Raw genomic sequence first — 25,862 nt, 5'->3', positions numbered from 1 at the left:
AAACAAAACCTTTGTAGAAGAAAAGAATAAGTATCCAGCCCACAGGGCATCTTTTTTTCTTCCTTTTTTTTTTTTTTTTTTTTTTTTTTTAACTTCTTTGGGTAAAACAGAGTTTTATATTATGTTTTTTTCCAAAATAGAGTCTTTAGTAGTTATTTTTAAGCACTCTCCTTATCAGGCAAAATTCCTTCAAAAAGTACAACAAAAGAAGAAAGTATTTTTCATTGCCTAGAAACAGGTTTTATATATTTCCAGGTATTTCAAAAAATAAGTTATCAAAGGCAGAAAAACCTTGATACTTTAAAAATGAATTTGAATAATACAATGTGGAGTTTTCTTGCTCTCCATCCCCCTGGCTAAGACAGGACTTGTTTTTGAAATGAAAAAAATATATATATCTCACTGAAAGTAGGTATATTAAAAATATCAAGAGGAAACTCTAACAGCTTGAGCCCAGTGGTAAAGATGACGGTTTAAGATCTATTGGTTCACCCGCTTTCTGCCTGTGAGCTACAAATGGACCTCGTGGGTCAAGATGACCCTTGCTCCCTTCCAGAGAAGGCAAGGAAGGATGCCAGGAAGAGGAACATGAACAAACTGAAGCAGCGCTCCCAGAGACTCTGAGTTACTGTTCTTAAATTACTTATATTTTTTACCAAACGAGTTTATCCCATAGTCAGCAATTATTTCTCTAAGCTTATGTTTTTACCTGCATCCACACTTTTGCTAAGGAATGGCAGGAAACAAAACACCAAAAAGGAGAAAAAAGAGTAAGCCGCAGAAAACACACATTTTTACATACTTGTGAAAGACATTCTCTTTTCCACACTTCCATCCATCATAAAAGAAGCAACACAACAGTTCAATTTTACCCCAAGATTCTGGTGGAATAGTATTTGTATGACAATTAATTTTCTTTAAAATTTCAATTAAATTATTTTGAGAACGCAGTGCTTGCAAAATGACTTTGCCCAGTTTATTAATTAGGCAAGGAATCACTCAGGGTCTTTTCACAGTGAACATTAAAATCTCATTTGACAACCACCCCCCTGCTGCATTTAATAAGGCACATTACACCTGCCCATCCCACCTGCATTATACTTACTAGTGCAAGCAAATACTAAACATTTCCATCTTCATATCACCAGCATTTATTATCATGGCACCGCTTCACAAATTTCTTCTGAAAACACAAATCTCAGCTTTCAAAGGGCGCTCCCAGAAGATGACCCACGAAGATCCACGTTACATATCTGCAGCATTGTTCAGTGCCTGGCACAACAGCATCTCAACTTCCAAGCATGGCTTTAAATGCTAATACTAGCATGATATTCCTTCCTCAGTAGTAAGGAAATTAATTTTTAATGGAGACCCAATAATCCAGAAAGCTCAATACCTTGTTTCTGTAGTCTACCATCCCATTTTTTTTCTGTGTCACTACTGGATACCAGCTAAGATCCTGCATGTCACATCTGAAGGGCTCTCACCAACCTAAATGTTTCATAACCTTTATTTAAGGTAGGAAGGGTCTGGACTGTCTGACAGCATGAAAAGTGCAAGAATTCTCCTCAGCACAATTTTGATTTTCACCTGTAGACAGGTCAAGCTGCTTTTGGGACAGCTCTGGTTTTCTGCTTCCTCCACCTGACTTCATGCAAGATTTCATGCAATCTCCTCCAGATCTTGGCCTCTACTCAAAGTCTTAGCGTAGCTTAAGAAAGGAATAGACTCAAGAAGTACTAGGGAAGGAAAGCAGACACGTTGAGATCAGTCCTTCAAAACCCTGCAGAAAACTCAATGGAAAAGTCAAGAGGTTCAAACTATGTTTTTAGAAATGTTTGATTTCAAATGCTTTCAGCAAACCTAGAATTTCCACAAGACAAAAAATCTCACTTTATCCCTACAGGATTCAGAAATTCACAACTGTCTACCTGTGAAAACAGAACTGCAACAATGACTCATTTTCCTATTAGTAAGCCTGTTATTATCTTACCTTTTTTAAGAAAGAAGTTGCTCATTAATAGTCACTTGGACTGAGAAATCACAGTGAAAATAACTACTTGCTGCAACTCTAATTTGGAGTTAAATGCAAGTAAATACAAAAAAAAAAATTGATTATGTCCAAATATGTTTACACACATATTTCAAGACTGGCCTCCTGGTCAAGTGGAGCTACATAAATAAATGCTATTCGATAATTGTGTTTTATGGTGAAAAACAACAATTTTATTCCTTTTTGAAAATGTCCAATTCAGGGTCAAACAAGAGTGATATTCCTATCTGGGTATATAATTATGCCTTTATGAATGACATACTAATAATCTTTCCCCCTCTCCCCATGTGTTGTGTAAGATCAAGAAAACCCATTAGCAAGCCATGCTAATATAGTATCAGGAATCTATAAAAACTAAAATTACAGAAATCAATCTAAACAAGTAAGCTTCGCTCACTGTCAAATAGTCTAACATACTAAATAACCATAAAAGCTATGATTTTAAGCTAAAGTTTATTAGTATTTAGTACAATTTCAGAAGTACAGTATTAACGTAATTAATTTTAAAAAATTCTTTAACCACAAATTGGCTCTGCAACCAGTCTAGCTTACTCCTTGTGGTTTTATCATCACACACACAAAAAAAAGAAAGCAAAAATTCAAAGCTCCACATTCTTTAGTTATTTAACGTAAAATTAAATATTTAGGAGCGCCTTACTTCATTGTATTTCCAATACTCTGGAGGTTATATCTGTCCTTCAAGAGGAAGAATCTAAAATATTACTGTTCCAAAAAGAAAAATCAGGAGGATATTTCAAAAATAAAGTGGTCAAGTGATGAAGCTGGGTAGGAATTTTGTAAGTTTTTTATATATATATATTCTTTCAAACACTTCTACTTTTTTTTGTTGCTAATAATAGGACTTAGAAGTAGACACATCAAAGAGAAGAAGATACAGAGACTATACTGCACACATCATAAGGTAAGAGGAAACCTAAGAGATCAGCAAATTCAGTCTCCTAACCATGTTTTTGTTCTAGCTCACATGAAAAATAAAGTCATAACCTGTTGGATTTTTTCCTCACTTACTACTCAGTCACTTACCGTTTCAGCTCCACATCCTACAGACTGGCTAAGTGGCCATATTCCAAAACAAATCATTGGCTTTTGCTAGCTTGACCCATGAGGTTGCTCTGAAGGACTTTTTCCAATTCCTGCACAAGTGGAATGCAGCTAAAAACGTGGTAATCACTGTATTAAGGAAAGCCCAAACTAAGTCAAAGTGAACAACCTGGGCTTCCAAATTGTTGTGATAGGATAAAGAAGGAAAAACAGATTACCGAAAGACATCTGCTTGAATTATTCTCCAAAACCTGGCCAAACTCTTTACATCACTGCATAAAAATTTGTTTATGGCCAGGAGTACCAATCCTAAGTTATGTACTTCATGTGAATCAATATTCCTGCTGGAAAAAGAACAGCCTTATGGTTTTCTTAGAATCACTGTCCTTCTTTACAATAAAGACAGCTACTGCTAAACTTCATCGTATTAATATACAATGACAACATATAATTATGTCTGCACAGTTTCTAGGCCAAAAGGGAACCAGACATGCAGGAATTATCATGATACAATAATAATATTTCACAGCATCCCAATGGCAGCCACAGCGGGGTTGCAGCATATATAGGAACTGGAAGCTCACCTCTACCTAATCTCTAATGTGACAATAGTTACAAACACCAGTTTTATCTAGAGGGCTGCTTCCACTGCTGCTGGTGAGTCTCTGCTATGAAGTTTAATAGTTTAGGCAAAGCTCCCACTTCACAATGTGCTTCAAGCAAAAGCTTTTATTTCAAAGTAGCCTCCTGAAAAAGCCCCTTGCCAAGGACCAGATCACCTTTCCTACCTTTTCTGATCTCCCCCTCTCTCGTCTTTATAGCGAGTACTGCCTCCTTTCCTAACAACAAATCTGCAGCTTTGCAAGCCAGAACACTACCACGTTGTTGTCTTTCAATTCCTGCATGCAGCAAGCCTCTTCAGCGTGAAGTTTCTTGAGTGCTCTCCAGATTGATAGGAACTCCAGCTTATTTATGCTTAAAGAGATTTGACAGCTTCTAACAGCCACTTAAACTTTGATGTCCCATGGAAGCCCCCCAGCCTATTTTTGAAGCATCTGTTTCTAAAATTTCTGGAGTTGTTAGTGCCAAGAAGAAGCGAGGCCTTATTAACATCAGATTGGCTCTCTACCACACTAGAATTTGGCAAGTGCTTTCCAACAAAGCTACAAGATAACTTTATGGACTTTCATGCTTCTAAGATACCCTCGAAGCCTCCAACTGCAGCCAGGAGAGAAGCCTGTTAGAGCACCCAAGACCTCGCTCGCCAATCTGAGCATGTAACTGCAACATGACTTACTGGGGGGGGGGGGGCGGAAAAAAAAAAGTTTTCATTCTGAGCAGAAGTTTGGGGTCAAGCTTTCAGAATTCCATGCAAAACCCAACAGTTTGGGCTGAACTTGATAACACGGTTAAGTTTTGCTGTAAACAGGAAATAGCAGGCTCCTTAGCAAATATGTAATATCTGTAACAAAACGTTAAAAGACCCTCTGAAAACGAGGGGAAATTCTTTGCAGTTTATAACTTAAACCCATAAGCATCCAAGTCAAGCGAATCCATGCATTACGTACCATCAGCAACAGCCCTCACACACATCAAAAGCCCTTCTGGTCCCTCCAGCTCCTCCCCACCATCCTCCCAGCAACGTTCCCTGGTTCTTCCCACATTCCCTACCCTCAGCTCCCCTTCAGCAAGTACTCACATCTCATCTGTGCCCCCTCTCCCAGCTCCACCTCAGAATAACCCACCTCCCTCCCACATCTCCTGCTTGCATGCGTTTGTCCCACAGCCGGGAGAAAGGCAACCTGAGCTGTGGTTGTCTCCAAGGATGTGTTTGCTGACTGGCCAGCCAACATGAGAATGCTTCAAGGACACCACCTCTGCTGCTGGCAGATCAAACAAACGTCATTGGGTTTTGCACAAGGCTCTAAGTTATACGAACCTGATTTACCAGGCACTTGGTAAATTTAAGATCCTTCCCGACAGAATTCAAAACATTTGTTACAGCTAGGGTTGGTAAGAGCAGGAGATTTAAGCCAAGCACTTCTCACTAGATTTGTGACCACGTCAAAGATGATTAGAAGAGAGTCATTCCTTCTCAAAGAGAACACCCCATCCATCCCAAATATTAAGCTGAGGTTTCTGTTCTTAAATGGAAGGGCTCAAAGGGCATCATGCAACCAGTCAAACTAAGCCTTTCTTAAAATTTCTGTTCTCTACATCTGACCACTACATCACCACATTTTGCTACTACTATACCCAGTTTTCCATCTGTCTTGAGAAGGGACATTCTTCTCAAAGAGAAGAGCAAAAAACTCCAGGTCTTCAGACATTGCAGAAATATCAGGAACAATATTTTCTAATTTCTATTGTATCTGGTCTCCAATTCTTTGATCATGTTAGCCTTAAGATCTGTTGGTACCAGACAAGGGGCTGTTTTCTGTTTAATTATTACTTCTCAAAACAAACCATACCAGTTTAAGTGGAGATTACAGTTCAGGTGATAGCTTCTAATTTATTTGCCTGAATTAAACACACCTCAAGAAAAGTAGCGTTGTACAGAGCTGCACCGTAACCCTTCGAGATCACCATCAGACAGCACTGCAATGTGAGGCCTTTCTTCATGCATCACTGCCCATGGCAACACCATGTCACACACAGCAGAAAAAAATCGTGTTGTATAGTTAAAGTTAACTGGCCTCACATGACATAAATTGTTCATGAAAAAGGCAAAATCTAAGTTATTAGGAATAAAAGAAATAATATTCAATGTAATAAAATCATCTTTTCTATCAGTTAGCTTAGTTCCTGCCAATAATCCATTCCGACTGAATTATTAACATTTCCTAAAAAGAGAACTATTAGCAAACCCCAAATTTATATTCTGCACTCACTCTAAATAAATATGGGTAATTACATTTGGGGAATATTTAAATCCAGGTGTTAGAGGAAAAAATCAAGACATAATTATTTTTTGCCACCTGTTCCCTGTTTTAACATTTAACAGGAATTTCATAAATAGTTTGAAGGCACAACTCTGTGGTTCTGCTTTGAACTCCTATGTGATGCCACTAGCTATTTTCTTAAAAACCCAGATCAGAATAACTACGTGGTATTAACCAATAGGCAAATGCTCTTTTTTTTTTTTTTAAGCAGAGCTATTAAACTCTTGTGGGAATACTTGTCATTTTAACTATAAGATACTAAATGCTTTACTAACCAAAGTTCACAAAAGACTTAGCCAAAGACTTTGTTTCTCAGAGATGACTGTACACACTACAGATATTTATTGCAGTCAAAGCACTCACTCTCCTGTAGAAAATAAACAGTTGGAAGCTTTCATTATCACTACAATTTAAGTAACCCATCAAGATTTGAGGCTATTTGAAACAGGAATCAAATCCACCACAAAATGAGGAGGAAAAGGAGGAGGGAGGGTGCAGGGTGTCTTACATGACATCTCTTAGGCATAGTAAAAATATTTTAATTAGAGATATAAGAGATTAATTTGACACTGAAATGTACCATTGATTAAAAACTTAAACCTTTGACTCTTCAGCAATATACTTAAACAAGAGACAAACCTTCTGCATGCTGTAACACGAGAAAGACAGACTCCTCGGAGATGATGTACTTGTGCAGACACACCATGTTGGGCACACAGCGGGGGATGATGGTCGTTCTGCTCCTGCTGTACTCACTACTTTTCCTTAGACCCTGACAGAGAACAAAAAGGTCAGTTGTACCCTCAGTTGCCTTTGGAGCCTGCTGTGCTCTGTGTTTATCAACCAAACTAATCTATCCGAGTTACTCTGGGCTTCAGAGAAACCACTCATCTGCTGCTCTATGCCCCTCGGTCCCCCGAGGCTGTGCTGATGGCATCTGGCGCATTTCCAGAGAACAGAAGATGGCACAAAGCTGCCATTAAAATCAATTACATGGGTCAATGTTTTTATTAGAATCTCTCTCAAACTAAGTCATCAGGATGACACTCAGTTATTTCCCTGTGACCTTTTTTAAAAAATTTATTTTTGTGTGTGACCAAAAGACACTATTAAAAAATTCAATTCAAGTTCTAAAGACAAAAGAATGCCCTAGACTTACAGGTAATCCTCACATTTCCATTGTACTTTAGTAAAGGCAGCAACAACAACAACCACAACAAAAAGGAAAGGAAGGGATTAGTCTCCTTGAGAGGTAATGATTTCTGGGAGGTAGCACAGAGATGAAGTTGCCAGAAGTGAAAAAATTGATGTGGGAGGGAGAAAGGGAGGCGAGAAAGAAAGGAAAAAAAAATTATGTCAATAGCGTGACCTATTACAATATTGATAAACATAAGCAGTTAAATGGGAAATTCAATGTTACCCTATCTGTCAGCAGATAAAGCGAGGTTCCAAGATACAATATTCACAAATAATCCTTTCTGAGGAATAAACAGGTTTTCTGTACCCTACAGATACTTAAGACAAATCATTTCAGAGGCCAAATGCACAAAGTTAAGGCAGGGTTGTAAGCCAGACCTTAAGCAAAGTTGCAAAATATTAACAAAAAATTATAGCTCCGTGTCTGGGACATCATTTTTTTTTAGCCCTTCCTCCTATCAACAGTCATTCGTTTCAATAGCCCCAATAACAAGACTCAGACTAAACTAATTCTCAGCATCACTGATGCTCCAAGCATGATGGGATCTTGATCTGAGCATTTTCTGAAACAAGAAAGAGTAATGTGAAAAAAAAAAAAAATTACAAACAATTAACGATTCATTAGGTTAATAGTTTCGTAGCATTACAGTCATTTTTCAGAGCCTATTGACATAAACCATAGAATAGCAATTTTGGATATTTGGATAAGAACAGTCATCCATCTCATCTGGAATCTCCTTTGGTCAATATCATATTCTTCAACTAAGGGAAGCCCAGGCATGATGAAGATTTGGATGTACTGGGGCTAAGAAGAATTTTTATTTTAACTTCTTTAATCAGCAGCATGTATATGCTCCGAGTTGGCGGGATTTTAGAGATTTTTTAAGGACCACATTGAAACTGTGATTCTTCAAAGCCTGCTGAGGTATCACCTTCAATTACCAGCAGCGACTCAAGTGAGTAAACCAGCACATATGAGCACTAGAGAAGTTACACAAAGAAAAGAATGGAAAGCAACTGGATAATGAGAAAAAGAACTCCAGTGCCCTTAAGAGGGATCTACGCATTAACATAGTAATATACCACAGAGATAACTCTGCAAATTAGATGCAGTGATCTTTGTGTGGTGGTGTAAATTAGGAGGCCAAACTGTTAAGAGAAGTAATAAGACTTTACTCACCTTCAGTATAAAAGTCTGCTGTGTTCTCGTGTCCATTACAAGCAAAACCTAAGGAAAAAGCATTCAGAAAAACATTTAAAATTCGTGAGTAAGATAACAATATACATGTATGATTCTTAATGTTGAATAGCCTTGCAAAGGATGTGATGTAAGTTGTGATTTAAAAAATAATAATAATAATTAAAGCCCTGCAGCATACATTTGTTAACAAGTTTTTTTCTTTTAAAGGAAAATAATACGATGGAGGAAATAGAGGATATAGATCTCTATGGAACTACCAGACTGTCACCTGATTCCCAATCAGCTAACTTAAAGAATGAATCCTAAACCAAGAAGAGTACTTCATAACCAGAACCCAAATTACAGAAATACAATGGTAACAGGAAAATAAAGCACAAAGAGTAACCTTCACATAGTATTAGTTTCCTACGTTACTTCATTTAAATCCCAATTTATTTACCATTTTCCAACTCACTGTACCTACCTTCTGCATTTTCCCCCATTAGGCTTTCTATCCACCTAAGGTTTTCCTTTCTAGCTGGTTACCAAAGGTTTTAGGTTTTCTTTGCCTTTTTCTTTTTTTTTTTTTTTTTTTTTTTTTTTTTTTTTTTGAGAGTGGAGCTACATACCTTCTTTCTAGGAAGCTAATCTAAAAGCTGGCAAGGCACACACCCAAGCCACATGAAAATGTTTTACCAACTATATACAGCCACTGCAGTCTCATTCCCCGACTGCCCTTTGTTTTGCAACATTCAGAAGCCACAACAGAAACAGCTGCAAAGAAGTTCCTTTCCAGTCTGTAAACCGGTATTAAGGTGACAGCAAAAACAAGGCTTCATTTTGGGAGAAAAGAGTGGACAGGTTCGCTGCAGAAAAGAAAACACCTACAGCTGCAGAGAACATCTCTGCCAGGAGCACATTGCCTCCGCTGAAAGCACTGTAAGCACAGCACAGTGATGACAGGAGCACTAAGCAATGTCTTGCCTCTTAGCAAGCTCTGTTTGTTTATGTGCTGAAAACAAAACAAACAAAAATTATATATGTATATATATTTGGGAAACTACATCTTCAGGGAGCTGGAACTCTCTGCATCTCTGTCTTCAAATCACTGTGCTTAGGATTGTTTGTAAACTCCAAGAACACAGATGTGCTTGAAAAGCACCAGCTGCAAGACAGCCACAAAAACAAGCTCAAGCACAAGACCAATCCTCCTGGAGGAGCAAGAACAAGATCTGCACCCACTGTTTATTTACAACAGACCTCATAAGCTCCGAGTACAAACAGTCAGAGTCAGTTATAACAAAATATCTAGGCTGCAAAATCAAGCACCTGAAGGATTGAAAATGCAGCACTGGGGTTACTACACTGAGCACTGCTCTTTGGGATGGCCACATTCAAAATGCTGTCCTTGCTCTCTCCCCATTGCACTTCTGAGCATCTCAAGCAAAAGGAAGCGAGTCGGAGTTTTTTCTCATCATTGCTCTTGCCACATTTCACCAAAAGAAATAAGAGCGAGAGCTATTTCTCCATCTCAAAGACTTCCTCTTCAAGTAGGGTTGCACCCAGTATTATAAAAGCCATTCTCTACCTTCTAGTGAACAAATATTACCAGAAGATGCAATTGCTGATGGTTTTTGAGCTAGAAACGACAAGCAGTTTCCATGCCAATGGCATAAACTGAGTTTCCCAAACAATTCTTCAGATCTCTTACTTGGGTCTTCCAGAAACAGTAGAAACAAGCTGAATAAATGATAACCACGAATTTTCTTTTGTTATCCTTGCTTAACCAAAAAGGCATGTCAATAAAAAAAATATACAAACAATAAAGAAAACCAAAAGAGGAAAAATAAAAGCCACTTTGCAAGAGGTGCCAAAAGAAGACAGATAAAAATGGTTCAAAACAATTATGTGTTTACAGTCACTTTCTTCTTGTCCCAAGTTTGTTTGTAACTAGACACTGTTCACATTGAGGCAATAAATACAAGAACATATGTGATTTTTTTTTAAATGTGCCCTTTGACTGTCAATATCTCCCAAACAGGTGTTGGCTAAATGATTATAAATTGGCCTCTGGATACACCTCTTCAACTGAGCCGTACCAGGACTGGCGATAATATAATTAGACCTAAAAACATCAGGCTGGTGAATGCTTTCCATCTGTTTGGCAATAATGTTTAGTTAACAATAGTCTTTAAAAGAAGCACCTTCAACTTCAGTTCTTAAAGTTATTTATAGGGCCATTCTTAACACACCAGCACTCTTGCTAACAAGAGCTTTAGCCACTTGGAAATTATTAGCCATACGGCTCTACAGGAAAAGGAATGACAGCATTTAACATCTGTATCTCTCCAGATTTACAAGCATCAACCTCGTTTAAAGTCATTTCTTAATGAACAGTTCCGTGGTCTGTATTAATATTATAGTTGCATGCACAAAGATCATAAGGAGCCAAACATTTTTTTAATACCAACAGTAGGCCAATCAGTAATGAAGCTGTCAGCATAAAGGACAGAATAATAGCTTCTTTAACCCTCAAACAGGATTTGTTCATTTGTAGAGTAGAAGACACCAATTTAAAAACTGCTCATGGGTTTGCTCACCTTTATAAAGACAAAAATCTAATTTGGTACTAATTTGATACAATTGTCTTTCCACTAAAAGGCTCCTACAGCCATCTTTTATTTCATGATAAAACAACTGCTATAACTAAAACTGTCATGAAATAATTACCTTTGATAGCATACCTTATTGCACAAATACAATTAATGTATTCCTCCCTTTCATTTTTCACACTTGCTTATCAGCACGGTATTAGCATATGGTGTAACAGAGCAGCTTACCGAGCCCAAGCCCTACACGATGACATATAGAACGACTACCACGAACGGGAATAAAGCAGACAACGGGTCCCTTTAGGGCTGCCTTCATCTGTTGTTGTGTTACTGCATCGAAATGAAAGTAGCAGCTACCGTTTTATAACGGCAGTAATAACAAACAATATTTGTGTGCCTTTGAGGTTAACTACCTAGGTGGACTAACCAGCCCTACTAACCAGCTTCCCCGTCGAGCATCGTAACTTTCCCCCAGTGACGAAAAGCCACAGCTCCGGTTCATTCAATGGAAAATTGTTTCTTAGCTGATTCAATACCTACTTTTCCACAAGACTGTTTCCTTCACAGGGGATTTCAAGCAGGCCAGGAAGAACCACAAAAAGCACTTTTCGCTGCTATTTGACCCTGGCAGACTGTGGACTTTGCAAGGGTCCACTAAACCCAAAATCTATTTGTAGGAGAGGCAGCCTGCATGCATATTACAAAAAGGTGGTCTAACGAGACTCACACAAATAATTAAAGGAATACACAGCTGAATAAATCCCTGATCAGAACATTTCAGGAAGGGGTAAGACCAGGAAAGAAGCTAAGAGGCTGTCACAAACATATTTGCTTGAATTTCTGTCACACGAACAGAGCAAAGGAAGGTGAGCAGCTCTTGGACACGTTACCCAGGTTGTGCAGAAGTGCACAACGGTGACTCTGCTAGTGACCCAAACACCAATTCATTCTCCTCACCTCACACTTTCCAGCCAGGTTCTGGACAGTCAGGCTACCCAAACAAGTCTTCGCTGTCTATACACCTTCACACCTCTCTCTCACTGCAAAAGGGAGCACTTGCAAGTTTTACAATTCTTTTCCTAAAGTTCCCTTTTAAAATGCAAAGTGACAAACCTCTACCAGAGCTACATACCAGGACAAAACAGAACTCCACATAACGTTCCCTGCTGCGTAACTCTATCCCTCCCCAGAGCAAATCAGACAGAGATGCTTGTATTAGAGCGGGCTGCTCCTGGCTTGCAATAAGCTGATGGAGCCTGTTTTGTTGGTGACGACTAGTGTGTAACTTGTAATATTTAATACCTCAAAACAATGAGCTGTCAACTGCAACATTCAGCATCCTCTCTCAGAGGGGAGGTAGAAAAACGCACAGCAGGGCATTCCTGGGCACTGAGCAACTGGGCTGTGACACAAAAGGAGACAAAACAAAATCCTATTTGTCGTACTAATGTACAAACACGGTAACAGTCTACGTATCACACTGGCTTCTGCAGCACCACTGTTGCTTATTCATTTTTCCCTATTGTTGTGTGCTGATGACAAGATCAAAGTGGCCAAAAATACTGACAGGCAGTTAAGGCTTGTCACAAATATATAGTGTGAATAAGAGTCTTCACCACTTATCCCTATTTTGTACAAGCAATCAGCTCTCAGGCACAACCTAAAACACAGGTGAACACAACAACGTTGCATGGCAGCATCTCAGTCAACTGGCAGATAGCAATATCCCTCTGTGATGCCAAATGCAATTTTCTGCTTGGGGTTTGGGGTTTTTTGGTTTTGTTTGCTTGTTTTTTTGTTTGGTTTGTGTTTGGTTTTTTTTTTTGGGGGGGGGGTTAAGTCAAGGGTTAATTCTGATGCTGACAGCAGCTACTTAAAAAAATTAGCTTCTTAGATTTGATTTACAGTGCATCCAACAGCTTAGTGGAAAATAAATTAAATTCAATTCAATACAGTAGGTACAATTAATTGGAGAAAAATAAAATAAAACCTGCCTGGTAAATAACGACAGACTAGCTTTAAGAAAACAGTTCATTTTAGGATCCTTTAAATGCACAGAAATTAGCAAATGTTTCAGTATGCTAATTTTTTTTAATTAAAAGATATTTCTGCAGTAAAAGCACTTTCATATGCACTACTGATTCTTCATCAAACGTTAAGTCTCCAACTTAACACCAGTATAGCCGGTGGCAGCCTGAAGGTTTACCATCTGCTGCCACCCAAAGTCACGGTGGCCACCTTCAGAACATATGCATCAAAGCCCTGAGATAAGAGACTGAAGGAATACTGCAGAAGTCAGCATAAGGGGAATCACAAACCCAGAGGCAGGCAACAGGCAAGTCACCAGGAAAAAAGAGCGTGGTGAACCATCAGTCACCCTACCGAGCACCCAACCAAGGTCGCAGGGGACACTACTGCAAGAACTGAGGACGGCTCGAAATGTGCCGCTCTCCTGCAGGTGGCTTTCATATAAACGCAGTGCTCGAACACACTGCAGTCATTTGCTTTCCCAGTCCCCCTTTCTTTTCTGTTTTTTCCCCTTCCACCCCAGCCAGTATCTAACACTGATGTTTTTCCACACTTGCAGGACACGGCACAGAACATGGCTGTGCTGCTCTGTGTACCTGAGCAACAATTAACACTGATCAAAATAAACACCTCAAAACATAATCGCTTACAAAAGTGGGGCTGTAGGTTCACTAATGCAGGTTGAAGAATAGCTTGTGCCTGATGAAATAAAATGGAACTTACTGCAGTAAGTTACTATCCCTTACTACAGTACCAGACACCTTCAGGGTTTTGAAGATGTGCCACGGCTGAGAGATGATTTTGAAAGAATAGCTCTGTTTTGTTATTGAATTGCTGTTCTCCACTGAAGACTCATCGTGTAATGCCAGCGGGTCATTTATTGAATTTGTTTAAGAAGTAAGGACTAGAATCAATCTCATCTTAAGGTAGATTCTCTAACAAAAATCCTAAAAACTTAGAGGGATCAGATGACCACCCACCGTATTGTCCTTGCACCAGCTGGAAGGAAAATCCCTATTGCAGGTAGTGATAGACCACCAGGAATGAGACAAGTTGGTGGCCTGATCCTAGAACGAGTACTTGGGACTTCACAAGGGAGGAACTGCCCCCTTAGCTGGGGCAGGCACACAGCTGACTGCCATGCTCAGGGCACACTTGTGGTGATGAGGCAGAAGCAGGCGTGCAATTCCCCCTGCTCTCTTCAGCTGTGCTGGCTGTCAAGGTTACCAGGATTAAAAGATCTACTTAACACAGATTTATTCTTGTCAGTTTTCAGATTACACCACCCGGACTCAAGCTCGTCTCCCTCTGTCGTTATAAAAAGAGATTACATTTGGCTAATATGTATGAAAAATGTGATTATTGCTTATCCTTGTACCTGTGCAATATGAATTATCTTCAGTTTGCAATTATTCCTCCTTTCAAACCATTATGCTAAGGAACTTAGGGTTTGTATATTCTATGACTTGCAATAATAGCGTACTTAAAAGACAAATGGTGCAGCTTTAAATAATGCAAATACTCAGGAAGCAGCATACATTCAAATTCAAGTTTTTAAGTACTTTCAGTTGGTTGTAACAGAAAGGAAAGCTCACTATCTTATGGCAAACTAAAACCTGGTCAAGAAATGACAAATGGTGAAATATTAAGCTAAAGAACATATCTGGCATGTTACAGCAGAGAATACAGTTTACAATATGAAATGCCCCTCAGCATCAGAGTAATGCCTGGTACCTGTTATGAACCAAGCAAACTTGGTAACACTTAGGAAGACAAAGTTTTTTAATTTTAGTTTAGAAGACAAACTTATTTAATTTAGAAGAAAATATCTCTATAAATGATTTGTTTCTGAAAATCAGAAGATACATATAGTTCAGCCTGCAATTATTTATTTATTTGTTCATTCATTCAGCTTTAGAGTTGAGCAAGCCTGTTTATTTGGGGTTTAAAAGCCTTACTATAGCTTAGGAGTAATCCTCCAGCAATAGGAAAAGGGTGGTGAGAAATCAAGAAATCATTTTTGATGATGATTCTGTAGTTGGTTTGGTTTTGTAGGATTTAGCAATTTACTTAGGAAATTAAAGGGTTAACATAACCTAAAACAAGCCCCTGGAAGTTTCTTTATTTGTATTAATAGTTACTATTACTAGTTTCAAATTTTTAACCATTTTTGCCATTGCTATTTTCCATTATGAGGTGTTTGGATGAAGAAAACTTGCTAGTCAGTTGAATTCATTATAACATTTTTCAGCCAGTTTCTCTTTTTCTAAGCATAATAATGAAAAAAGACTGAATATCTGCACTCGATCATGCTGTTTATTACAGCTCCTTTCCCCCCCACTCCTCTTATGTACACACAGCCTCTCATTCAAATCCCTAAGACGACCTAAAGAAGCTTGGCAACGTGCACGTGAGAGCCAGGTGAGAGAAACCATCTGCTATGGTCAACTCCATTTCACAACTGCACCACTCTTTAAACTCACCTCAAAATAAAATGCTGACCATTTACATTTTTAAACAAACACTAAAAGGACACAGCTACCACAATATACAATATTCATGCACAGCACCCACTGCCTTAAAAAGAGTCCGTTTCTCCTACTCTCTGATTAAGCTCTATTAAAACTAACCATAAACTGTTTGATTCAACTATGAGTCTTCAGATCATGCATATGAACTCCACAGATTCTTTATAGTTCTGCTTTTTGCATGCTCACTGGTCGAGCAGACAAGCAGTAACCACACTTCCTAAATCATTAATAACACTGATTTGGTTGTTCTGCGTATTTCTAAGGTCAGTTAATCTTAGTGTATTAACATTAGTTATGACTCGTCACAATAGCATAATAGCAAAGGAAAAAAAACCTATAGTGAAGACTAACAGAAATGCTTCCAGCTCTTCAGAAGAAAAAAAAAGTTATTTACTTATAGAATCTCCCTCAGAAACTCCCAAAATAATGCTAGCGAAGGCCCCAATGAGAGTATTTTATTTTTGCCAGGTTTCGGTTGTATAATGGAGCTTAACAAACAGTGTATTGAACAACAAGCTCAAATGTACAGACATCTGTGGAAGACTGATCACAGTCACATCGGTGCCAATACAGACAATGTGGCTTGATGGGGGTCCAGGGGAGGAGACAGAAAAGACATAAAAGACAGTCATTGGTTACAGAGGCATAGTTATTACTTAATGTACTCAGCTTTCAAGATGAATCTTTAAATTGAATGAATCTAAATAACAGAAGGTTCTAAAGAATAAGAAATTGGGCTTGAAACAGCATTGTTAAGGTATCCAGCAGCACCATAACAAAGTAGTTTCTTCGGGGGCCAGTTGTAGCTTCAAAGGAAAGATTTGCCTAGGGCAGAAACTCAGCACAGAATCTGCAACCTGGCTTTTTAATTAGACAAATTTTGAAAGCAAAAATCTTTGGTATTCAAAAAAAAAAAAAAAAAAGGAAGCTTTCTACTTTAAGGCACATGAACTGATAAAATAATTGATCATTCTTGGTTGCTGGTAACGATAGCTAAAATATTTAGATATCAGCCTGTTTTCAGCATGGTACCTCTGCTAATATTAATGACAGCTATGCTTGCCGACCAGCAACAGAGCTTAAAGCCCACAACATCTGCAGGACAAAAGCCACATTCGGAATTAATTAACCCTCTAACTTTAAGAAACCTATCCACAGGTAGACCCTTCCCATAATAAACACACAAAATACCTGCAAACACCATCTAGTTAACCGCTGACACCATGAAGTGAGCAAACACAGCAGCATTTAAGGAACCTGGTTTCCTCAAGCGCTGGTGTACAGCCTCTTGGGTCTATTAAAGCAGTTGGATTTGTACCACAGCCTTTGTACAAGAGTAGAAGCAAAGGGTGAGAGGCAAAGCACTGATATGGGAGCTCTGCTATGAATTTTCACAACACTTTTCAGAATTTAGTAATGCTAAGATCTCTAATTCTCTCAGCTTCAGCAGGAAAAGGGCCAACCCAGGAAAAAAAAATATTCAGGTGACAAGGAAGGTGGAAAGGCAGATTGAGAGACCAAGATGGTTCATCAGCAATAAACCAGACTAAAATTAAATGTCTAATAATTTTGCCTAGTCTAAAAGAGTTTGGAAAATCCAACCTTTCAACAAGCATTTTATCTGCAAACAGGAAACCAATTCAAAATACTTCAAGTGGCTTCAAAAGAAGAACGAAGACTGACATTACTCTGAGGCAAGGCACTGAACCTTTCAGCATTTGATGGAGTGAAGGTTAACAGCTGGTTTTCTCAAGTCAGCACTGCCAGAGGCAGACACCAGCCTGGGCCTCAAGTGGCAGTGGGAGAACGACTGCGAACCAGCCACCACCGCTTACGGTTCCCTGTGTTTGGGCCAGTCTTGGACAGGACCAGGCAAGACAGCAGTAAAATGGCAGTGGCTCCTTACTATCCACACACTCACGTTCTACTGAAACCAAAGATGCCTCAGGGTTAGGACAGGAGAAGACTATTTCCAGGCCAAACTCTGCGTGATGCTGAGTCAGTTATAGACCTGGGCCCAAAAGCAGAAAGTGCGGCACCTTCAACTCTGGCTCTGAAAATCAGAATCCATTTTCAAGAATAAACACTCCAGGCCACACACTTGGGCCCAGCACGGATACCAGCATCAGAAACTTACCCACCAGTTTGGATTTCTCCATGACATGAGCTTTACACAGTATATATAAGCAGAGGTGGAGGCAAAAAAAGTGATGGTGAAGAAGAAACCGAGATGGTGTTTTAAACCAGAGGCAGGGGCATCATCTCTGTCACACGGATATGCGTGTGCACCTGTGCTTCATGTTCACACACAGAACATTTGTACTTACAGCACCTTTTCATTTGCGTCACTACTTGATGAACGCTTAGAAACAAGTAAGATAAAAGACAAGACTAAGTGTGTAATAAGGATAATCTGGAAGCAGGTATGCAGAGCACAAAGACACCTGAGGGAATACTGCTGCTTTTTCCACACAGCAATTACACATTAACTCGGACCCCTATAATACTGTTTACACACAGGCATACCAGCTGTATACACAGCCCTGTTCTCGCACACCACTCCTTGCGCACATCTCCAACACGAAGATCTTGTATTTCTGTCAACGACAGAACCCCGGTTCTTCCCAGCACTGCCACACAGGTCTGGGTACATTCAACTCACACCTGAGACACTTATTAGAACTGTGCTGAGAGGGATGTAGGAGATCTGATAATGCCAGGGAGTCCAAAACCTTGACTCTAATCAAGCATCTTCTCCAGTTGCTGCTCGTTGTATCTATATGAGAATGAAGGTACTGAAAAGGTCTTTCTCAGTTCATTTCCAACACCTTCTGCAGCCTCGCCTTGTCAGACTAATTCACAAAGTTCATGCCTACCATGGCCAATTAGTTGGTGGCCACTAATCAAGCAGATCGGAGTTCTTTTCAAACCAGTCTCTTTGACACATATATAGAGCAAAACAGGCTAAATTCTGTACTCAAAACAGAGGAAAGAAGATACAACGAATATGAAGTCAAGGCTGAGAAATCCTTGTGTGCTACGAAAACAACCCCAATGCCTACTGCATATAGCTCTCTGAAGAGAAGTTATTGACTTATCTACATAATTACAACAAAACAGGCAAAGAGAAACAAAAAACAGTCCCAATAGCTAGGTTCAGTCTAATGAGGAGAAATGCAGACCTTAGGAGATCTAATTTTTCTGATGCAAGTTACAAATGCATAAATGGACCAAGCATCAGTACACCATGCACAAACCAGGGACTACATGAGGAACTATCAAAAGGCACAAGGGAATTGGCAGAGGAAGAAGAAACTGAGCCTTAACAGTCTCCATTAGCTACTGCCACGCTGCTGAATAATGCATCACCTCAGAAGAATTTGGTAAGGTGAGAACTAATCAGCATTATCAAAACAATGCAGCAATTCTTCTGGTCTCTTAATTAGGCTTGCAAAAAAATCTGTATGGTTCTTTACTGTTTACAGAGGGCTAGTACCCTGGGATCTTGGGAGATTATTTGCATGAATCAAAAAGAATCATGGCTTCGTTGCTGAATCTGTGTCTTGGCTAGGGATTTCAATTCCAAATTCTCAGAGAAGGAGAACAAACAGTTGTCATCCTTCCAGCCCCATTTCAAGTGATAGTTCAAAAGTGAGAATTCTTACCTTTCCGTATTTCAAATACCCACCAGTTTATTCAACTGAAAACACATCCACTCATCCTTACCCCAGCATTGTAACCATGACTTCATCCTATCGAATGCCACCAAACATGTACCTTATCCTTTAGCTCAAATATATTTTGCATGACCTTACATGAATTGCTTAGATAAAAGCCTTTTTTCTTCTACTTTTGTTATTTTAAAGTGCAGATGCATTTGAGTCATTTTCCCCTTTTGTTTCATATCCTTAAGATCCACAGCTTCAAAGACAAAATGTCAGCATGCAGTCGATTTATGACTGAACTCTTGAAGAGACACTGAAGAATTACCTTGTCAATCACCCCAAGGACTCTGAAGGCCTTCAGTTCCTCGGCAGGGCTCCTTAGGTTCCAAGAGGGCCTTGAACTTAGTGATCCTGGAGGCTAATGGAAGATATCAAAGATTATACATCAATCAGGGTGGTACTTGAAGGAAGACTGCCTGCTGAAGCAAATGCCAGGCCGAAGGAAACTAAATTTATCATAAATCAGAGAGAGTGAAGATGAAAGGAGAAGTTTTCTGTTTGTCCTTAGTGAGGAAAAAAACAACTTGCAAGTAAATAAAACTGAGATAACATTGAAAACAAAATTTTTAAAAAGAAAAAATAATGAGTTTTTATACTTTCTATGCTTAATGGAACCTGGCAATCGATTGCTGAATTCTTAGCCCATCCCAATAATCAATCAAAGCCTCATAGGTATTCTGGATACAAAATAATTCAGAGATCACTGAAGAGGAGAAAGCAAATTAGAGGCTTTTTAAGTTTGAAGAACATAAAATACAGAATTATAAACAGGATTCTCTTGTTCTCTGGTGAGCTTTATAAAATCCTCTTAATAGCAAGGTGCACAACAAAAATGATTCCTGAAATTGCCTTAGAAAGAGGTAGCTAGCTACATACTATTAGTCTAGAAATTAACACGATGGCAAGAGAATTGGCAGGAGCTAACTGTTGAAGTCGTTAATATGCATAAATTTTTGTCCATGCTATGTTTTCTAATTTCTCAGGGCAAACTCAGTTTGCATGTCAGAGGGAACAGTAGTTCAACTGGATATCTTCTGGGACAACGATCAGCTTTCTAAGCATCACATTTACCTCTGGCACGTTAACAAACATTTTCAGAAGTTCCTAGGTGCAAACTGAGAGAATTCATTAGATCCTCCTCCAAAAATTCATCACGCAGCTTCTACCAGAATGACAGACCAGAATCCCTTCCTCACAAATAAGGTAACTTCATTTGCAACGCTGTTGATCACCAAACTCTTTTTAAGCAGAACCTGGCCTCCTCAAGTCCCCTTCTTATGAACAAAGAAGGAAGAAGAGGAAAGTGAAACTATTTTTTTCTTTTCCTAAAAATCAATAGCTGTTTATCTCATTTTCTTTTTTTATCTAATTTATCAGCAGCCTGAGACCTCATTAACAAACATATCATAAAGGGAAACTGCTGGTAAGGAACTACATTGTGGATAAAATGCTTAATCGTGGGGGGAAAAGTAAAAATAAAATCCTCAAAATGATACGAAACTTGCAGAAAAACTGAAGATTTCCCTCCAATATCTCCACTGCACTATCTTCAGAGTCCAGAGCACTTCCCCAAAGTTCTCCCTAAGCCAGGCCCCTTCAAGTTGTCAGTTGGCCATCTTCTCTCCTTCCAAATTCTTTCCCTAAATCAGCTCTTATTTTAGCACCGCCTGTGAAATTCAATAGAGAGGGTGAAAAACACGTTCAAAAAGTATGGAGCAAAGTGTGCTTTTCTTTTTGTTCACCTGCTGGGCTCTATGTTTAAAAGAGTTTAGTATTAATCTTAATCTATCTGACCAGGTCTTATAAATTTATTTTTATTTTTTGTCACATAGACACTGCTGAATAAGAGTACCGACATCAGTTAAGAGAAAACAGCCCGGTTTCTACAAATCACTAAAGCTTTTAGCACAAAGAGGAAAATAATTCTACATCAAGTGTTTTCTCCAGACTTAATTTAGGTCCCACATACCAGTGAGCTCCTAGACAATGGGGTGGGGGGGTGTCCTTTTGTTGGGTTGTATTTTAAGTATGCAATTTTTCTGCATTAGCGAAATATTTGCTTTGAAACAAAGAATTGTGCTAACTCAGAGTTTATTCATGACAAGATTTCAAAAGCATTCTAAGGAACGTGTTTAATGAAAGAGAATATTCTCAAATCCTCTAGACTACTATAAAAGATTTTCCCTTCTATCTGCATGCTCTTACTTTTTTTAGCAGTCCTCAATAATCATGCTTCTAAAGTTTTCTCTTAAGCATAACATTTTAACCATGAATTAAGTTCACACATCTTTACAGAAGTTAATCCTTGTCTAATTATGCTATAGAATCAGACTTCCACACCCATCATGCCTGTAGACCCTGAATTAAAACACTATGTATTTTGGGTCTTTGTCTAAAATGTCACCAATGATGGTCAGTAAATAATGCACACAGTGTTTTTCTTCTTGTATGCACTCTAGAGTTCCTTCTCACCTTGAAATAATTAACAATCACGTCCACATCTCCATGGTTCCCAGTAGTTTCTCCATTTCCAACAGTTTGGGGTTAGTTTTTCCTCTTTAGAATACGTTGGTTTTGCTGTTGCAAAGTCTAACAGCTGACCCCAGTGATGGAGAGGCATCACATTGTGTCTTGAAGCAGGCTGGAAGCAAACTCAAAATACCCAATTTGCAGACCTACACTAATTAAGCGTTATATGAATCCGTCTGCCCCTCTGAACAAGTGAAAAACCCAAGCTCAGCATGTAGACAGCGATAAGAAAAATAACTAAAGGACAGCTTGTTTGTCAAAACCAGAGGAATAAGGAAAACATACAGGAAGGAGGCTAAAAAAATGTCAAAGGCTTAATTTGCCTTTAGGAATAAGGCACTTATGTTCTAAAGAAAGTGTCAGACTACTTACACCTGCAGAAGGACAGGAAGCCCACTTTCAGCAACCTGCCCAAACTCTCAGCATGCTGCTCACGTATTCCAGGATCTTCTCTCCTGCTACAAAGCCCTGTGCATTTTGAAACTATTTGCAGACTACACTCTGAGCTGCACAGCAGAAGCCACCTGGAGTTACCTGACTCGGGATCTATGCCACCAATTCCTACAGTCCTTTTCCCAACGCCACCTTTTGGTAAGCCTGCGCTAATTTTAAATGGCAAAGGATGATGCTGGTTTTGATGCTGGCCATTGCAAGGACACAGCAATTTGTGGCCATCGCTTGCCTTCAAAAGGCTCTATTTTTGGAAGCTAGACAATGAAGCAAAGCAACAGCTCTTGCCTCAACTTTGGCATCACTGCAGACAGATACAAGAGCAGGGGGAGAGAGGAGTGCACCGCCAGCCAGGCAAACAGGAGGAAGAGCCTCTCACATCAACCTCAGAGAAGGCAAAAGCACTATCCCTAGCCTGGTGCCAGAAACACCATTTGATGGGAAACGATTCTACCACTGATCCCTCCACCTTTGACAGCAGTCAGCACAGAATTTCAGGATAAAAAAAGAGCACTTTCATGAACATCAGTATAAAGCCCAGCTCTGAGCTGCGCATCAAAATGAGATCTCCTCTCACCACGCAGAGGTCAGTGCCTGATGACTTCAGTAAGTATCCCCTGTGGCATGGCTACAGCCTTGACTTCAGCAAGGAGATTCTTTGTTTTGAAGCAGACACTGCTGGCCTGAGGTGCGAGGCTCCACGTGATGAGTGTGTAAGAGCTTCCAGCTCTCCTGGGCTGGCAGAACATCCCAACTCTACCAGGTGAAAAACAAGTTACATTTCTGCATGCATCTGAACAGAGACTGGGTTATGGTGTGCTTCAGAATGTCCCCAGTGACCTCCAGTCTGGGACTGTATCTTCCATGAAGCTGAGACACAGCTGGGGTCGCACACATCTGGAATCAGCAGCTGGTAGGAATGCAGCATGATCTGGAAAGCCTCAAGACTGAATTTCCATTTTACGTTAAACGTGCATCTCACAGAACTACAGCAGTGTATCTTCTTTACACTTTATGCAATTTTCATGCACATTTAATGAGACTTTTAGGAAATACAATATCATATGAAAACTCTGAAGGATGAAGACTGCTTTTCCTGTTTAGGCGTCAGTTTAGTTAAGAGAGTAACATGCAAGCCTGCTTTGAAAAATGAAAACATTTGACACTTTAAAAAACAATAACTTTTGTAACAGGGCAAAAAGAGACAATTCCAAATATAAAAAGTTGGGCATAAGTGGAACTAGAAATAGTTTCAAAGAGTAGGGAAGATATACCAACAAGGTTGAAACAGACCCATAAGCTATGCACAGGCTCCATGCTGGACCTTGCAGCTGACAGCTACACTAGGCTGAAGCTTTCTGATGGTCAACCCAACGTGACCCAAAGGCTGTTGCAGCAAACTCTCTCTCACTCAGGCTTGGAGGTGGCTCCCCTCAGAGCTGCTAATCATCAGGGAGCAGAGGAGAAAAATACAGCTTGAGAATCTGCAAAATGGCCTGCTGCAGCCATCACGCAACATTTTGAGTATTTGTCATCAAGAAGGCCCTTGAGGCTGCAGTGCTGTGCCAGAGGAGGAAGAGCCTTCACAGCAGCTTGTTTTTCCATAAGGCCCGCATGCCTGTTTACAATCTCCAGAAGCTGCCTCCACATCTCCCACTCCTTCAGGTCACAGCAAGGCTTTTTCTCAATGTTTACAAAACCTCATCAAGTGAGTTCCCAGTTCATGGTCAGACACGGTTGCGTCAGTTTCCTGTACTGCTTCTCAGCCTTAAGAAATCTTCCACCCATCCTTATGCCCTCTGCCCATAACCTTTTATTTAACAGTGCCAAGAGTTCTTCAAACCCGTCCTCTTACGTTTCTCTCTTCATCACTCAGACTTGACAGCAGCAGGGTGGTTGCTAAGGATGCTATCCTTGAGGGCTACACTGTTGGCTTTTTGCTGAGGCAAGAAAAGTAGCAAACTATTATTGTTCTTTGTTTGGTTTCCATGGCATCAAAGTTAATTTTTTCTTTGCAGTTCTGAAATGCTGGGCCTTTTCCTCTAGTGAAATCTCATCTTCAAAGAAGCAAGAGCCTGGTATTTCAGGCCACGGCAGAATACCTTGCTTCCTTCTGCACGAAGCCTGAAGAGAAGCGCCTTTTGCTTCACTGCCACTTGGTGTTCAGATGGAAAATAGGTGGCTTGGGGTATGTTCTTCATACATAGTCTTTTGAGATTGCCTCATATGGTAAAGCACATGACCAGTGCACAAAGCTTTTGGGAGTTATGAGAAGCTGAGAGGTGCAAGGCAATAATTAACCTACACTTGCAAGCTTACCTCTTTCCTTGCTGGATGTTTCTCTGGTCTGGTTGATGAGAAAGAAGTCAAACGTCACGTCTAAGAAAGCAAGGTGAGCCTAGGTGATGCCAATCACTGTGATTGTTCCTTGTAAGGGCACAATAGGAAACACAAAGCTTTCCACACCAGCCATGGGTGACAAAGTGGTTCTGCGTTGTAACATCACGTCACAGAATCACAGAACAGCTTGAGTTGGAAGGGACCTTAAAGATCATCTAGCTCCAAATCATGAATATGAATAGTCATGAATAACAACACTGGCTTAAATGTTTACTCTTGCTTACTAGCCAGACCTCTTCCTCCGAGGTGCAGCCAGTTTCAGCACCATCACATCCCATGAAGTTACCAGCACTGAACCATGTTTCCCAAAACAAACTCACACTCTGCCCATCATAGCACAGGCACTGCCAGGATACAATTTGTCCATCATCTTCTTACAAACCTCTTCCAGTGGTACAGTTCAAACTGGCCACACTTCTAATAAAGTCTTCGTGTATGTACTAACGCAGTTGTTCTTCTCAAAGACTTCAATATCGCTCCAACAAGGATGAAGTGATAAGAGACCTCTTTTCAGATCCAAGTGGGCAAAGAAGGCTTTGTACATCTGCACAGGTGCCCTGCCCAAGCACCAGCATTTGAACAAGAGGTTGTGCCAGTCAACACGACTTAGAACAGCAGGAGGTGCTACCAGTAAGAGACCAGCCTTGCCCTAGCATGACCAAAGGCATGCAAATGGCAGTTAGAAAAACAGCAAGCTGGTGTGAAGTTGCAAGAAGCACAAGCACTAATATTTAACACTACAGACTTATTATTTTTTTTTAGGAGATGTACACCAAATATTTGGTTTTTCTCGTAGTATCTTCCAAGAATCACACTGCCTGTAGATGCAGGTCATATCAGTGCACTTATCACTGCCTGCAAGGGATGGAATAATTCACATTAAAACCAAAACAAACTATCTTGGGGGTTATAAAGGATAAGCAGCAAATAAGGTGCAAGAATTCCAGTTTGATCTGTAAACACCTTGCAGAAAGAGTCACATTCCTCACTTTCCTTAAGACACTTTCCTTTCCTGAAAGCCAAAGCATAAAACATGCCAGTTCCTAGTGGCTCCTATCATGACCCTTACAGAAACTTTGGGAGGTAAGTCCTTCTTACAATTAATTTTTAGGTATAAACTCAGAGACAAGCTGTTCTCCACCACCAGAATTCA

At 39.7% G+C, this 25,862-nt stretch overlaps 1 protein-coding gene across 3 annotated transcripts in view; it reads right to left on the bottom strand.

The window, feature by feature from the left end:
- The window catches only part of RPS6KC1 (ribosomal protein S6 kinase C1), an 87,262-nt gene that overhangs the window by 19,689 nt on the left and 41,711 nt on the right, over nucleotides 1-25,862 (bottom strand). For all 3 annotated transcript variants that reach the window (XM_084284294.1, XM_084284295.1, XM_084284296.1), the window contains 3 exons: nucleotides 19,596-19,688; nucleotides 8,435-8,482; nucleotides 6,697-6,829 (listed from right to left, as the gene is read on the bottom strand). In XM_084284294.1, coding sequence (XP_084140420.1) covers nucleotides 6,697-6,829; nucleotides 8,435-8,482; nucleotides 19,596-19,688 — 274 coding nt within the window. The remainder of the gene's footprint in view (nucleotides 1-6,696; nucleotides 6,830-8,434; nucleotides 8,483-19,595; nucleotides 19,689-25,862) is intronic.

The sequence above is a fragment of the Netta rufina genome (assembly GCF_964035555.1).
Source record: "Netta rufina genome assembly, chromosome: 3".
Taxonomy (NCBI): Eukaryota; Metazoa; Chordata; class Aves; order Anseriformes; family Anatidae; genus Netta; species Netta rufina.
This window is presented reverse-complemented; position numbering and strand designations above follow the sequence as displayed.